The following is a 16,211-nucleotide window of genomic DNA, read 5'->3' on the forward strand; positions in this document are numbered from 1 at the left end:
TTAAGGAGAGTTGAGGCACCACATTTCAATAGTTGTGGTTAGCTAATTTAAAAAATTTCACAAGGGTATTTCAAAAAGTTTGTGTGAAAATAGATTTAGAAGGCAATTTTATTTTGGTTCAAAAAATTTGAAATCCATGCATAGTTTCTTCATAATAAACACTTTTCATGAACTTTTTGAAGACTCCTTTTGTTATTTCTTTTGCGTTATTCCTTTAGATAATTTCTATGTCTTTGGGACATAAATCCTTATTAATTTTCTTGATCTAACTGCTAAGTACATGACACTATTAGATATTTATTGTCTGATAGTGCTGTAAAAATTCCAGAGCAGCAGACATTTGTTGCAGCATTATGACTCAGGCAGGTTAGGACACATCTCTCCCACATTTGAGTATCTGAGTTTGAGCCCCACCTCTGGCTCTGGATCCCAGCTTCCTGCTCCTGGGGTCTGGGGAGGCAGAAGGTGATGGCTCAAGTAGTTGAATCCCTGTACCCACATGGGAGACCTGGACTGAGCTCCCTACTCCTGGCATCAGCCCATGGCTTTTGAGGCTATTTGGGAGATGAACAGCAGACAGGCACTCTCTGTCTGCTTCTCTGTGTCTCTCTGCCTCTCAGATATAAAAAAAAAAAATGTTTTAATTCCTGCAGCACTGTGCAACACTGTCTGAGGACCTATGGATTAACTTATTTTGTCTGCTGAAATATGACATTATCGTTTCTGAAGTGCCTTCTGTAACATGCTTGGAGTTAAGTTTTCTCTTGTTTCCTCAGCTTTCACTGCCTATCATTTTCCTTTTGAACTTTGTACTGTTTAGAAAGCAGAATGAAGAGAGTAAAGCTAATATGCAATCAGTGAGGTTGACGAGTGCAGGAACTGGGTGACAGAAGTTTTTCTGGAACATGCCTAAACTGCTGTCCTGGGCACAAGAATCTGTAGCCTGGTCCATTGCCACCTTTCCAGCCTCATCTCCAGTCAGTAACCCTACGCTTGCCATGTAGGACAACCTGCAGAATCTTGACCTTGTCAACTAGTTTCACATCTCTGTGCATTAAACTGATGCTGATTTGTCTGCCTTGAATGTATTGATTTATAGGTCCTATCTTGCCTAGCATACTACCGTACTTCGTTGCCATCTATCTTCTCAACTTGTCTATGAAACCTCAGAACACAGGATCCTGCTTCTCCTAGCCTGATTGGCCAAGTTCTCAATTCTTTGATAGTTTTCTATGCCATTTCAGCTAAGACTCTCAGCATAGTGTATTGTCATGTTTGACTTAATTCTCTTTCAGCTCCCACCAGGGTAGAGAACCTTGTTTCATGCATACGTGCATATGTTGCAGTGTCTGCAATTCCTGGCGAAGAGGGGCTGCTCTGCAGATGAAGAATAACTGGGATGGGGGTGGGACTGGAGCTGTGTTGCTGTGGGTTATGCCACCATTTGTGAATCCAGCATCCCATATCTCTCTGTCTGTCTCCCTCTATCATCTCTAATTCATCTAATGTTTCACAGTCCTAACACTATGGCAAATGTTTCAATATTTGGTTTTCATGATAAAACGTTCAGGTGGATTTTCTGCTGTCTCTAGTAGTTCATCCCCAGTTGCATTTACAGACTAATCCTCCTCTTTCTTGTCATTTGTTAAATAAGTCCTCAAAATCTGATTTCTAATTCCCTCTCTTCTTCCATGATTCTATCTCTCCTTTTCCAAAGAAGCTCATCTACATCAATGGTCTTATTTGCAATTGGTGTGCAAATAACTCTGTGTTCAGATCTAGCCCAGACTTATGTCACTATATAAGCCTGTACATTTAACTACTTACATGACAAGGTCTATGGTAAGTCTTGAAAGTAAGTCAAATTCAGTTTATCCACAAATGATCTTTGCCTGTCGCATGTCTTTGTTCCAAGGTTCCTCTGGCCTCTGAGTAGCCTAGTCATTCATTCCATTGCATGAGATAATAGTCATCTTTGACAACTTCCCTGTCCTCTTTCCTTGATCCATATCTGATGCATTACCATTTTTAAAACATTTATTTATTTTGCTTATTTTGAAAGGCAATGAGATGGAGAGTGGGGAGAATGCAAGGGAAGAGAGAAAGAGAATCTCCTATCTCTGTTTCACTCTCCAACTGCCCTAATAGCTGGGGCTAGGCCGGGCTGAAGCCAGGAGCCATGAATCAGTCTGAGTCTCCAATAAGCGTGGCAGTGACCCAACCCTTGAGCCATCATCTGTTGCCTCCTGAGGTGTGCATGGGCAGGAAGCTGGAATTAGAAGTGGAGCCAACACTTGAACCCAGGCACTCTGATATGAGATGCAAGTGTCCCAGGCAGCATCTTGACCACTGACGCAAATGCCTACCCTTCTATTACTAAATTATGTCAAATTCAACTTCCAAATGTTCTTCAAGGAAATCTCCATTCTCAAACTTCATTGACTCAAACTCTCCTCACTATTCCCCTGAACAATAGCATTCATCCTGCTCAACTAACAAGGACTTTGTTCCCATCCTCTCTGTTCTCTGTGCCATAGCTAGCGTAATGTTTTCAATGTGCAAAGCCATCATGTTACCACCCACTTCAAATCCAACAAGAGCCAATCTTTGATTCTTGGATGAAGGGGAAATTTTACAGCATGCCTTGAAGATTCTGCCTCCATATTTGCTCTTACTTTTCTAGCCCTCTCTAGCAGTTGGTCTTCCTCTCACTCTCTCCATACCAGCCCTACTGGCTTATTCTCAGAGCCTACTTCCATCCACATTCCTTCATGCCAACAGGCACTACACATGGCATTCTGGTATTCTCTCTGCCTGGAATGCTGCTTGCCCCTTCGCTGCTTAGTGAATTCTTCTGTAATCTTTTGGATCTCAGCTCAAGCATTTCTACTTCTGGAAAGCTCTCTTTGACCTTGTGTACTTTGTCACATTTTTGTTTTCCATGGTTGGTGTGATTTTTTGATTAGTAATTCTGTTTCCTAATTGACAAAATTTCAGGAGAACTGATCGCAGGTTGACTTTGTTCAATCTTGTATTCTTGGTGCTCAGTATTTTGCTTGACATGTAGAATCATTTAGTACTGTTTGTTGACCAATACGACTTTCTGCTTTTCCCCTTTCTTTGCAGGTCTGCTATTTTCATTAGCAATTGCCATTTAGAGGAACATTATATTTTCCAGTTCAAGTTGGAGGCACAGTAACGTCAAGAATGGGTAATTTTCAATGAAAAATATTCTTATTTTATAAGCCACACAGATTTAATGGAATTAAAATAATTGTATCACTGTTTCTTCATTCTCAATAGTAATGAAATATAGCTCTCTTGAAAATGAATTATTGGAAATAATTTGTTATCTTGCTTTATTTTAGATTTAAAAAAATACGCAACGTTTTTAGAGGAAATGTCACAGTTAATTCTGAGTCAAATGCCAAGAGCTGAGTGAGTATTTTTGTTGTAATGAATTTCCATAGAATCATATATCTTATTTTCTATACCAGGGTACTTCATACAATTTGTGGAAAAATGGAATTAAAAAATTAAAAATCTGCATGAGAGACATATTCAAAAAGTTCATGGAAATGTATGCTATGAAAAAAACACGCACTAAAGCTTTTAATTCAATTTTCATGAACATTTTGAAGTATCCCTATATATCTATCTGGCTTTATACTGATAATGTGTGTGTGTGTGTGTGTACAGCTATCAGTGATAATAAGATAATAACAAAGATATTGCCTTTTTTGCACATGATTTAATTTGTTAACTCTCTTCTATTTTAGATATTCCAGTTTATTCAATGACTTTGTTGAATCTGAGTTTTTCCTGATTGATGGAGACTCATTACTCATCACATTTATATGTGAACAGTCATTAAAGAAAGGGCAGAATCTCCACTTCTTCTATCTGGTTGAACACTACCTTTTGGATCTCACTAGTAAAGGAGGACAATTTTCCATAGTTTTTTTCAAGGTAACATGTGACAGCTGAGTTCTTATGCTTTGAAAATTAATAGAATTCTTTAAATTCTTTCAGACATAGTGTTTTTCATTATTAAAAAGTAAAATATATCTATAAAATTCAGAAAATTTAAAGGGAAGAAGACATAAAAATGACCCACAATCCCGTATTCAGAAATTATTACCCTTAAGTTAATTTTTTCTTTCTAATAACAAAGCTTTATTGTAGGGACACATAAGATCATGAGGGCAGATGAAATTGCAATAGAAGCCCACATGATACCTGATTCTACTCCTCCAACTCTGAGAAGCACTTCTGTCTTCATGTTCAGGAGTAAATGTATTTGAGCCCCAGATAAAATGTGTTTGAGTCCAGGCAAATTCACTAACCCTGCTTTTGTTTTCATTTGTTCCATAGTAAATATTTCCAAGAGAATGCTGCATTTTTTGTTTGATTATGCATATAATAAAAAAAATTTGTGTCCCCAAAGGTAACTATAGCTTACACTTACTGACTTTGTATGCAGAATTGTGCTCATCTTCCAATCCAGGTTATTGTTATGTTTTCGAACATTGCTTACTGCTTGCCAATGATGTTTTGAAGAATGATTAGGTCCTGGTCTGACACTAACAGTCAATCCAACTGCACTAATTTTGGTCCACTTGGACCAACCAGTGCCGCTTCAGGAGGGTTGCCATGGCCCAGAGCACCCCTTTAGAATAAAATGATGCACCTCCGTTTCCCACTCCAGATAATTTACCTTCAGTCACCACCTGCTTTTTGTGTATTTTTCTGTTCTTTTTCTTTTTGAAGTGAGATCAGGGAGGAAAATAACTAGACTGTAGGAAGGGAAAGTGTAATAGACCCTGAGTATGATGAGCCTGCCTAAAGGTGACACATGGTTTTCCATGTAAGTTGTGATTTAAGACCTGTTTGTGAAATTGCCATCAAGGTTTAGGGTCTATTCCCCAGCAACGAGACAGAACACAGTGGTATTGAATTGTATTTCTTTAATGCCTTTAATGATACGTATTAATCTACTAAATGATGGCTTTGAAATAATGCACCTCACCACTGCCTCCCCCACAGGATGCTGAGTATGCGTACTTCAACTTCCCTGAACTTCTTCCTCTGAGAACTGCCCTAATCCTTCATCTTCAGAATAACACCACCATTGACGTTCGAACTGAATTTTCTGGATGCTTATCAGATGAGTGGCAAGTTTTTTTGGAAGAGAGTTACCCGTATTTCCTGATAGTTGCAGATGAAGGCCTGAACCATCTACAAACACATCTTTTCAATTTCTTAATCATTCAGACTTGGTCATTGAAAGTCAATGTTGTGCTTTTCTCAGGGCAAGAATCTTATATTCTTCGACTTTATGCCTACCTTATGCTAAGCTTGTCTAAACTACGGGAATTTTTCAAGCAGGTAATTTATATCCAAAATACTTTTTTTTTGAGAATTTTACAAAATTTTCTAATTTGTGTGACTCAGTTTTATATATGCTGTATGGAAATTATGACAGATTTAAGAGACATCTATGGACTAACAATGATAATATAAATACAGTAATAATATCAATACAAAAGAAGTAATTTATTGGACAATTATTGTTCTAACAATAGTGGTTGGTAGTTTTTTTAATATTTATTTTGTTTGGAAGGCAGTTACAAAGAGTGAGGGAGAGACATAGAGATCTTCCATCTTCTGGTTCATTCCCCAAATGGCCACAATGGTTGGAGCTGGGCTGGTCTGAAGCCAGGCACCAGGAGTTTCTTCCAAGTCTCCCATGTGGGTGCAGCAGTCCAAGTACTTGGGCCATCTACTGTTACTTTCCTAGGTGCATTAGCAGGGAGCTGGATCAGAAGTGGTGCAGCTGGGACTCAAACTGGCGCCCGTATAGGATGCTGGTGTCTCAGGCTGCAACCTAACCTGCTACATCACAGCACTGGCTTTGTTAGTATTGTTTTTGCTTTACTGGTGTGAAAATAAATCTTTGAATATATAATTTACTCATTGTGAACACAGGATTTGTAGTAGAACATGGACTTGAAAGATACAGTCTTACTGAAGCCCCTATGACCTTACCCAATGTGTGGTATTATTGGTTCCAAGTTAATGATGAGGTAGAAATGTCTTCAGTTGGAGGCAAAAATCACCGCTGAGATGTCCCAGTGAAATCATTAATGTTGTGGCCTTTCATAAGAAGACAACTTATTTCCTAAGTTGTTGATCATCCAGATTAAAGAGGTTATTCGTTCATCAATTTGCAGACTCCATGAATACATTAGAAATGAATTGAATATGTTTCATTAATCAAGTTGAGGACTTTGCAAATACTGTTAAAAACACTGATGAGGGCTGTTGCTGGGTGACAGGGCCCTGTGAATGAGGCTCTTTTCTATTCATGTGTTGTTTGAGATTTGTTGTCATAAAATATGTTGCATTAAATGGACCAATGGATTTTTTGAGGTGTTGGAAATGTTCTAAAGTTAGAATGTGACAGTAGATGCATATCTTATTAAATTTACTAAAAGTCATTGAATTGTATACTTAAAATGAGTGAATTTTGAGGCTGGCATTGTGGCACAGTGGGTTAAGCCATTGCTTACAATGCCAACATTCCACTCTGGAGCACTAGTTTGAGTTCAAGCTGCTCAGCTTCTGATCCAGCTCCCTGCCAATGCACCCAGGAAGACAGCAGATGATGACCCCAGTGCTTGAGCCCTTGCCACCCATGTACATGACCTGGATGGGGTTCTGGGATTCTAGCTTAGGCCTGGACCAGTCCCAGCTATTATGGCCATTTAGGGAGTAAACCAGTCAATGGAAGATCTTTGTTTCTCCCTCTCTCTGTCACTCTGCCTGTCAAATAAATAAATAAGCAAATATTTTAAAAAATGACTGAATTTTATGTGAGATGTACCATCATGAAACTTTATACAAATTAAAGGCACTGTATTCTCAGACATAATTTAATTTGGCAAAGACAAAATATTTCTATTTGGTAGAACCTAAAAACATAGGTGACCATCTGCAATTAAATTAATGCATTTTCTTTTTACTTAGAGATGTATTTTAAAAATTGCATCTTAAATGTCTGATTTTCTGTGGTTGGAAAATACTTGGATAATTTATTTATGACAGTTCACCTAGCTTTCCTTCATTTTCTAGAATGTAAAGACGATCAAGAGTGCTTATGAAATCCTGCTTAAACAATGGGAAGAGTGCAGAGATGTAGAATTAGCAACAGTTTTTGGAGATTTAAAATGGGAAAATATGATGGAAGAGGTAATGAAATTTTCTTTAAAAACTCTGTTTGAACCAATTTTTTAATTATGGAAATTTTTCAAAAATAGTTTAGAGTTCTAATATACCAGGGAACTTCAAAAATGTGGAAAAATGGAGTTAAAAGATTAGTTTATTCTGGTACGAAAGCATTTTGAAATCCATGTATATTTTTTTCTCATCATATGTGTTTCCAGGAACTTTTTGAAAACCCCTTATTACTTCTCACTCAGCTTTCCCTAATGTTATTCTTTCATGTATCTGTGATTCATTCAATAAAACCGGGAAGTCAGGATCAGCATAGTACCACCGACCAAACATCAGACCTTATTAGAGCTTCATGTCCTTCTCTACCAAAGTTGTTTTCTGTTTCAGGATTGCACCCAGGGAGCCACGTCCTGCTTCGTTGTTGTGACTGTATTTACTTCTTATGATTGCTATTATAATAGGGATGTTTTCTTAATTTCCTTTTCAGATAGTTTGCTATTACTATATAGAAATATTATTGATTTTTGAATACTGATTTTTGCATCCTGCAACTTCCTAATAGCTTCTATCCTTTGAAGTTAGGTTTGTCCCTATGAATGGAGCTTGTCCCTTCAAATCATGTACCTATCCCTTTAATTGATTGGCCTCCTTCCATGTCATCTGACACTTGAAATTGTGCATGCTTTGAGATTCATTTTCCATTTTCTGTTCGTTATTGAACATGGCTTTTTTTTAGTCCTTTCAGTTTTAGGGTAGGTTTAGTCTTTCAAGTGCTGTTCCAGTTCACTTTTCACTAATGTCCCTTTTCTGTCTGTCTTTCCTGCAATTTCTCTTGATCAGTGTGTTTGGTCACTACAAAGCCTTGAGTCGGGGCGAGTGTGGTAACAGGATGAAGGACTGGGATTGGAACATGTTAATGTCCTTCACTTTTCTCTCTTCTCAAGTAAGGCTGAGGCTGTAACTCCTGGATATTTGTAGTTGTAAAATATTCAGTCTTTTTCAGAAGTTGATTACTACAGACTTTATTGTTTTCAGCTATAAAGATATATCACAAAACTGTATCTATGTGTGTGTGTATGTTAGGAAAATTCATGATAGAAGTTGAAGTACAGAACTATGTGGGCTGGTGTTGTGGCACAGCAGGTTAAGTCTCTGCCTGTGGTGCCAGTATCCCAAATGGGCACCAGTTTGTGTCCTGGCTTCTCCACTTCTGATCCAGCTCCCTGCTAATGGCATGGGAAAGCAGTGGAAGATGGCCTTAAGTGCTTGGGGCCGTACACCTGCGTGGGAGACCGGAGGAAGCCTGGAACCTGGAACATCATCCAGATCTCCCACATGTGTGGCAGGAACTACTGGCTACAGATTGGCCCACCACTGCCCGTTGCAGCCATTTGGGGAGTGAACCAGCAGATAGAAGACCTCTCTCTCTCTCTCACTCTGTAACTAACTCTCAAATAAATAAGTACATCTTAAACCAATTTTTTCTTTATACTATTTTAAAAGAATTATAGATCTATATCGCTGTATCTATTCATCTTTTCTGTATCATTTCTTCTAGTAAGATCTCTTAAGAATGAAAATAGTTTCCTAAAGAAAATGACACATTGCAATTTCCTTCTGCGACAGGCATGTGAGACTGCTTTTCTGCTTCAGCAAATCTGGCCGGAAGGAGCTGACATCCGGCATGTCCTTTGTGTGACTTCCTGCGCGCTGACTTTGGATCTGCACCATCGTCGTTTAGAAAACAGAAGGAAGAGCACATCTGGTCAGAAAACTGACACCCAAGAGGTGCGATTGTTATCATTTAACTGAGAAACGCCATTGCTCTCTGCTTCTGAAATCTTATTAGCTTTCATCTACCATTTCCTCCATTGGATACCTCGTGTTTCCCCCTTATTTATGTAAATTACGAAAGTGCGAGGAGAATGGGGATTTATATTTATAAGGAAACATCTGTTGTGCTATGATTTCGTGGGGTTTTTGGAAGATGGTCTCTGCCATTTTAATTTTTTAATGTTCATTTATTTATACTTCATTTGAAAGAGTAAGACAGAGAGAGACAGAGAGAAGGCAGAGTGATAAGGAGAGAGAGAGAGAGAGAGAGAGAGAGAGAGAGAGAGAGAGAAAGAGAGGTCCTCCATCTGCTGGTTCACTCTCCAAATGCCAGCATCAGCTAGGACTGGGCCAGGCTGAAGCCTGGAACCTGGAACATCATCCAGATCTCCCACATGTGTGGCAGGAACCCAAGTGCCCGGGCTGTCTTCTGCTGCCTCCCAGGTTGTGCATCAGCAGGGAGCTGGATTGGAAGCAGAGTAGCTGAGACTCGAACCAGCCCAGTACTCCTAAATGGGAGGTGGGCATCCGAGTATCAGCTTAACCAGCTGTGTCACAATGTCTGCCTATGGTTTAGTGTTTTACCATACAGATACTTAGGCTAAGTAAACTACCAGGAGGGGAAACAAGAAAAGAGTAGCACTTTAGGGGGAGTCTATGCTACTATGTTTCGGGCTTGTTAAATGCGCTGTGCTATTCCTTCTTAGCAACATTCCTGCTTCACAGGTGGGAGCACTGAGGTTCAGGTAGTCTGGGGAACATTCCTTAAACCAAAGATATTTCACAGTAGTGTGCATGGAATCCAGGTCTGTTTGCAGATCACATAATGTCAAACTGTCTTTTCGAAGAACATTCCTGCTGTCGTGTCTTGTGGCCCTAGTGGAGAGACACTAAAGATTGTAGCTCTCTTTATGGCTACTAGAGTCCATCAAGAGTCTAATGGTCAGTCTGGCTTCTCTCCTCAACTAAACAGACAGCTCTGTGTTCTTGAGCAAGCACATACACATACATACACACATGTACACATATTATTTTGTATAATCTGAGCCCTGAAGTGTTCTGGGCTAGAGATCCCTAGTAATGAAAAATAGTAAAGTTTTGTCTCTTTCTTCCATAATTGCGCAAACGGACGGTGCTCATCATCATTGACCTAAAGCATCCTGTGTGTTTGCTTCCAGGGTCTCCCTGATTGTATTTTCACTGAAGCATATCCAATATCTGCAGGATTAGGCAATGCTACTTTAAACTGTCCTCACAAAAATGGTGCACAGTCTGTAACCCCTAACTTTAAACTGTCCTCACAAAAATGGTGCACAGTCTGTAACCCCTAATCAGGTGTACTGATGAGCTCTCAACCCCTGCTTCACCCACTCCACTGCAGACATCCGCAGGTGGCTCCAAGGTCCCTCTCCCATGATGTCCAATACTCATATGTCTGCTTCCACAGCCTTGTTCCCACTGGGCACATTTTTTCAGATACATTGCTGTGACAAAGAGATTCCTGGTTAGGCTGGTCTTGTCTGCTTTATGTCATTCAGGTGGAAGGTCACTGTTTAAGCCTGCAAGAGACAGAAGATTTGTGCAAACTGTATTGTCTCAGTGTGGTGTTTCTTCTCCACTTACCTCTTTCTCAAAGAGCTAGTGCTAGATTCATCACCTCCCCTTGGATTCAGGAAATTCAGACTTTCTTAAAAATGGTAAGTATACCATTTACTTTGTTTTTGTTTGTTTGCTACATAAAGTAAGAAGGACATGGCACAGGCGGTCCCTGAGGGTTGTATTCACTAGACTCCCAGCTACAGGGAACTGGCTGGAAGCCATTCTATGTCCTCCGACTACTCACTCTGTGCTCCAGAGGAATGGGATATGTGGCCCGTGTAGAGAACCTGTGAGGTATAGCCAGAGACAGACTGAGAAGTGGGCACCCCTTTCATATTGAAGTAAGGTTGGCACGTGCATAAATGCCCCTGTCAACAGAGAGGAGAGGCAGGAAGGGAATTGATCCAGGTGTGGCTACGAAGTAATTGAGTTAGACAAGCTTTACTTGGTGTGAGATTACTTTTATTCCCCTGGCATAATGGAGATGTAGAGTGAGTAATTAGAGTTCAGCTGTAAAAAAGTGCGTTTGTTGCATATCTGAGTTTGTATTTGTGATCCAGTAAGCATTGGCTGTGGTGAAACTAGTACTGGGTAGATTCTGCTGGTGCTTGGGTGAGAACATAGAATCTTGTATTGCAAATCCCAATGGGGAACTTTCCTAGACATTTTGATAGTCTGTTAGAAGACAGGAGATCATGGTTATTTAAAAGATCATAGAAAAACAGGCAGACTCTAGCTTCTATTTAATTTCCTTTAGTCATTTCAGGTTAATACATCAAAACTATTGATTATGTGTCAGATTTTTAAAAAAAAAATTAGCATCTTTATTACTGTTGCTTTATAAATTTATAAATTTGTTTCCCAAAATATTTAATTTTTGTGGCCGGCGTCGTGGCTCAACAGGCTAATCCTCCGCCTAGTGGCGCCGGCACACCGGGTTCTAGTCCCGGTCGGGGTGCCGGATTCTGTCCCGGTTGCCCCTCTTCCAGGCCAGCTCTCTGCTGTGGCCAGGGAGTGCAGTGGAGGATGGCCCAAGTGCTTAGGCCCTGCACCCCATGGGAGACCAGGATAGGCACCTGGCTCCTGCCATTGGATCAGCGCGGTGTGCTGGCCTCAGCGCGCCAGCCGTGGCGGCCATTGGAGGGTGAACCAATGGAAAAAGGAAGACCTTTCTCTCTGTCTCTCTCTCTCTCTTTCACTATCCACTCTGCCTGTCAAAATAAAAAATAAAATAAAATAAAAATATTTAATTTTTGTAAACTTTATAGGTTGAATTATGTGTAAACTAATAAATTGTATACATGTAATAGTTGTATTGATGTGCACATTTAAATGAATATCCTCTGTACAATCATTTATGAAATATTTTCTATACAGTTTTTAAAAGCAAAATGAAGTATTAAGTGAAATGGATTTTACAGATACCAATTTATACGTTTTGAAATATTCTACATTGCCCCTGATGGACATGCCTTATGGTTTCAGCTGATACAGAACCTCAGTGTTAATTAGATTGCTGGAAATGAGAATAGCTTTACTTCTATTGCTTCATTGAGATACAACAAGAGTCCATGTATGTCCTCATGTTACAAAGGAGAAACCTGGGCTCAGGAAAGCTAACTGGCCCAGCAGTCCAGCCAGTGAAGACCCAGTGAGGAGCTGACTTCTTTGTCCAGTTTCCAAATGAGTGCCCTGTGGGTCAGCTGCTGATTTTCCTCATAGTCGGCCACCCTTCTTGCCTCTCCTGCACTCTGTGCATCTGCCGTGGCAGCACCTGTAACCTGAAGCGTAGTTTCAGGCAGCCAGTGAAATGTGCACAGCCAAGAGCGTGTGTGGGAAGCTCTGGAGAAAGCAGCTCAGCCAATCATAGAAAGCCGGGTTTCGTGAGGTTTACTAGGAATCCTGACAGTGGAGCCCACACACCCACACACGGGAGGCACTTGCTGTACCACGCGCATGGAATGGCCACTGTGGCTGTCCCACTTGGACAGATTGCAGTGGTATTATGGGATAGGGATCGTGAATAAACCCTTCCATGGCAGTGGTTCCCCAAGGGTGGCTTCCTCACCAGTCGCATCCTGCATCCTTGTCGGATGCCGATGGTGGGGTCTCTTCCCAGACCTGCTGGCTGAGACCCCGGGCTGACGCTCAGCAGTCAGTGCTTTGCGGAACACCCTTCCCAGTGAGGCTCGTGCTGACGTCTGAGAGCCTCTGTTCTGGGGCTCTGAGGATCTCTAGTGTTTCATTTGTACATAAAACTGCACTGTAGGGGGGCAGCCCCTGCTTTTTGATATTTATAATTTCATCATCAGCTCTGGGCAGCGTCCCTAACTTCTGTGGCCAGAGCTGGACCAGCCATTGCTGTCAGCAGTAACCACAAGTGGCAATGAGTGCGTGCAGTGTGGGCTGATTGGATGGCGATGTGCTGTACATTTAAATGAAAGCCCAGCAATTGAAATGTCAATTAGGACGTCCGTGTCCAGCATCAGAGGACCTGGGTACCAGCTCTGGCTCCTGATTCTAGTTTCCTACTAATGCAAACTCTAGGAGGCAGTGGTTGTGCCCCAAGTAATTGGGTTCCCGCCACCCTCGTGGGAGACCTGGCCCTGCCCCAGCCCCCGCTGTTGAGGACATTTGGGTAATGAACCAGTGGATCAGAATTCTGTCTATGCGTCTGTCTGTCTCTCTGTGAAAAGGAAGGCAGGAAGACTAGATTTCAAGAACTATGAAAAACATGTAACTGTCTTGTTAATATTTTTTACATCAATTATGTGTTGAAATGATAACAGTTTAAATATTTTGGATTCAATAAAATAGTTAAAATTAATTTCAACTCTTTAAAAAAAAACAAAACAAAACATGACCTCTAGAAAACTTAGTTTCATGCAGCTTGCCCATCTTCTGTTGGCGAGTGCTGGGTTGAAGTTGTTGCGCTATAGGGATGAACACAGGGTTGGCATTTGGAAAGCACCTGTGCTTTGTTACTAAGGGAGCTTGGTTTCCTGCTCTCAGCTTAATTCCCCAGACACTGGCACCAACCGAAAGCCTAGCTAGGCTCTGGCTTGCTGATGGTGCTCCCGGGAGTCTGCCCTGCCCTGAACTCAGTGCGGTTAGTGAGGCCTTTGTGCCTCTTGTAGGTGGGGACCTAGCCTTGCTGTCATAAACCTGGTAGGTGCGCAGCAGTGAAGCTGGGTGGGACTCTGCCTTCGGAGGATTCAGCATCTTCGGGATCTCTGAACCATCAGAAGTTCTCTTTAAAAATCTGTGCTTTGGGCCTGGAAGGAAGATTGGGAGAACATTAAAGCCTAGGAGGAGTATTTCTGTTGGCTTGGACTTCATCTGTGGATCCGTGTGAGGGGGAAAAATTGTACGATGAGTCAAATCCAGCTTTCCCTGGTTCAGGACTGTCCTGAAGCTTTGCTTTTACTTTATGTTTCAGTATTTTAAGGTATAAAGCATTCATCGTTCCCCAGCTGGAAGGGGCTTACATTACTAATTGGAACGGCTTTGCCCACCTGTCCACGTAGAAGCATATGAAGTCATTGTGTAGGCTAATGTTAATATAAAAATAGTAACTTTATTTTATTTTTAATTTTCAGAAAAGTTGGTGTGAATACTTCATCCTAAGTAACATAAGCATTTTTGAATCTTGGAATCTGGATTTAATTCACCTTTCTGACTTAAGTGATGAGGCTTTGCTGAAGAACATTGTTTTTTATTATGAAAATGAAAATGTACAAGGTACTGCCTTACTATCATAATGACACTTCATCCAGAGATAAACATTAAAATTAATTTAGAATTTTAATTTTCCTGTTCTTCTAACATATAAGTATTTTCCTTTCTTCCAATTTTTGTTTATGTCTAATTTTTCTTTAGTTGCAATTGGAGAGAATGTTGTATTTTTAAAATACTTATCACTCAATATCACTACAAAGTGTTTTTGGGAAAGTGTTTGTGGATTTGGTATTTCCAGTTAAATTTAAATGCTGAATTTTTCATTTGAATACATGCATTATATTCCTTCATAAAACTTAACTCCAATTAATATAATCATTCCATATTACTAGATATTTAGGGAATTTTAATTTATCCCAAAAGATAAAGCTGTTTATGTATTGCTATGTGTAATTATAATTTCTTTGATTATTTTCTAAATATAACTTCTATGGCATTTATTGATAATGGAAGCAAAGTAAAACATATTTTGAGAGAACCGTAACTGACCATTCTTGAAGCTTCTTTGACTGCTAGGATTTGGTTGTTTCCAGTTGTAAGCAGAGGAATGAGTTGTCTACATATAAACTTAACCATCCCTGACACACTTACCCATTTCTCAAGAGTTACAGTATTTACTCACTGTAGAGTTATATGGCCATTAAACTAAAAATTTTTATTTATTTGAGAGACAGAGAGAAAGATAGTGTTCCCATGCCCTCCCCAAATGCCTGCAACACTAGTTGGCCCATAGCTTGGGGTAGGGAACTCAGTGCCGGTCTCCCATGTAGGTGGCAGGGACTCAATTACGTGAGCTGTCCCCTGCTGTCCCTTGGTGTCACCATCAGCAGGAAGCTGGAAGCAGAAGCCAGATGGGAGACTTGAAGCCAGGTACTATAGTATGGGAAGTGATATCTAATTGGCTTCTTAACAGCCAGGCCAAATGCCTGCCCCAGCATTTTTTATTACCCTAAAGAATAATTATAGGGGCCGGCACTGCGGTGTAGTAGGTTAAGTCTGCCTGTGGCACTGGCATCCCATATGGGCGCCAGTTTGAGTCCCGACTGCACCTCTTCCAATCCAGCTCTCTGCTGCGGCCTGGGAAAGCAGTAGAAGATGGCCCAAGTCCTTGGGCCCCTATACCCATGTGGGAGACCCAGAAGAAGCTCCTGGCTCCTGGCTTTGGGTTAGCACAGCTATAGCTGTTCTGGCCATTTGGGGAGTGAACCAGTGAATGGAAGACCTCTCTCTGTCTTTCCTTCTCTCTCTCTAACTCTGCCTCTGAAGTAAATAAATTTTTTTTTAAATGACATATTCATTATTTTTGTTATATTTTAATACTTAGTTACCAAATACGGAAAGAAGACAAAATTTAAAATCTGCCTTCTCACAATCAACACTAGTGATTGTTTCCATTTTGGCCCTGTGCGGGGCTCACTAAAAGTGACTATTTGAAGTTCCACGAGTGAATCCGAATGTGCGCTTTCATCCGTGTATGCATGACCTCTGCTCTGTGCTCTGCTCTGTTGCCCAGGCCTGCATTTGGATTTGGGAGAAGGCATCGCGAAGGATTACGAACATCTCTGGAATGCAGTATCGAAGTTGGTCAACGACTTTGATGTTGGAAAGCCTTTTCCTCTGAGGACAACAAAACTTTGTTTTCTTAGGGAGACTCCATCACCAATCAAAGGCAAGAAATTCCTAAATTACTTTGAAATCAGTGCATTGCTGTCCTGAAAATGTTTTGAAAACACAACTAATGTTGGCAACATAAATAATTTTTGATACTATCCATCTTAATAACAAATTACTTTTATTTCATATCC

At 40.5% G+C, this 16,211-nt stretch overlaps 1 protein-coding gene across 7 annotated transcripts in view; it reads left to right on the forward strand.

The window, feature by feature from the left end:
- LOC133774949 (probable ATP-dependent RNA helicase DDX60) overlaps nucleotides 1-16,211 on the forward strand; it is a 97,184-nt gene that overhangs the window by 9,099 nt on the left and 71,874 nt on the right. For all 7 annotated transcript variants that reach the window (XM_062212975.1, XM_062212977.1, XM_062212979.1 and 4 more), the window contains exons 2-10: nucleotides 3,127-3,211; nucleotides 3,369-3,438; nucleotides 3,780-3,969; nucleotides 5,047-5,388; nucleotides 7,135-7,251; nucleotides 8,863-9,024; nucleotides 10,608-10,766; nucleotides 14,268-14,409; nucleotides 15,920-16,075. In XM_062212975.1, coding sequence (XP_062068959.1) covers nucleotides 3,208-3,211; nucleotides 3,369-3,438; nucleotides 3,780-3,969; nucleotides 5,047-5,388; nucleotides 7,135-7,251; nucleotides 8,863-9,024; nucleotides 10,608-10,766; nucleotides 14,268-14,409; nucleotides 15,920-16,075 — 1,342 coding nt within the window. In that variant the 5' untranslated portion in view covers nucleotides 3,127-3,207. The remainder of the gene's footprint in view (nucleotides 1-3,126; nucleotides 3,212-3,368; nucleotides 3,439-3,779; nucleotides 3,970-5,046; nucleotides 5,389-7,134; nucleotides 7,252-8,862; nucleotides 9,025-10,607; nucleotides 10,767-14,267; nucleotides 14,410-15,919; nucleotides 16,076-16,211) is intronic.

This window comes from Lepus europaeus, chromosome 16 (genome assembly GCF_033115175.1).
Source record: "Lepus europaeus isolate LE1 chromosome 16, mLepTim1.pri, whole genome shotgun sequence".
Lineage (NCBI taxonomy): Eukaryota > Metazoa > Chordata > Mammalia > Lagomorpha > Leporidae > Lepus > Lepus europaeus.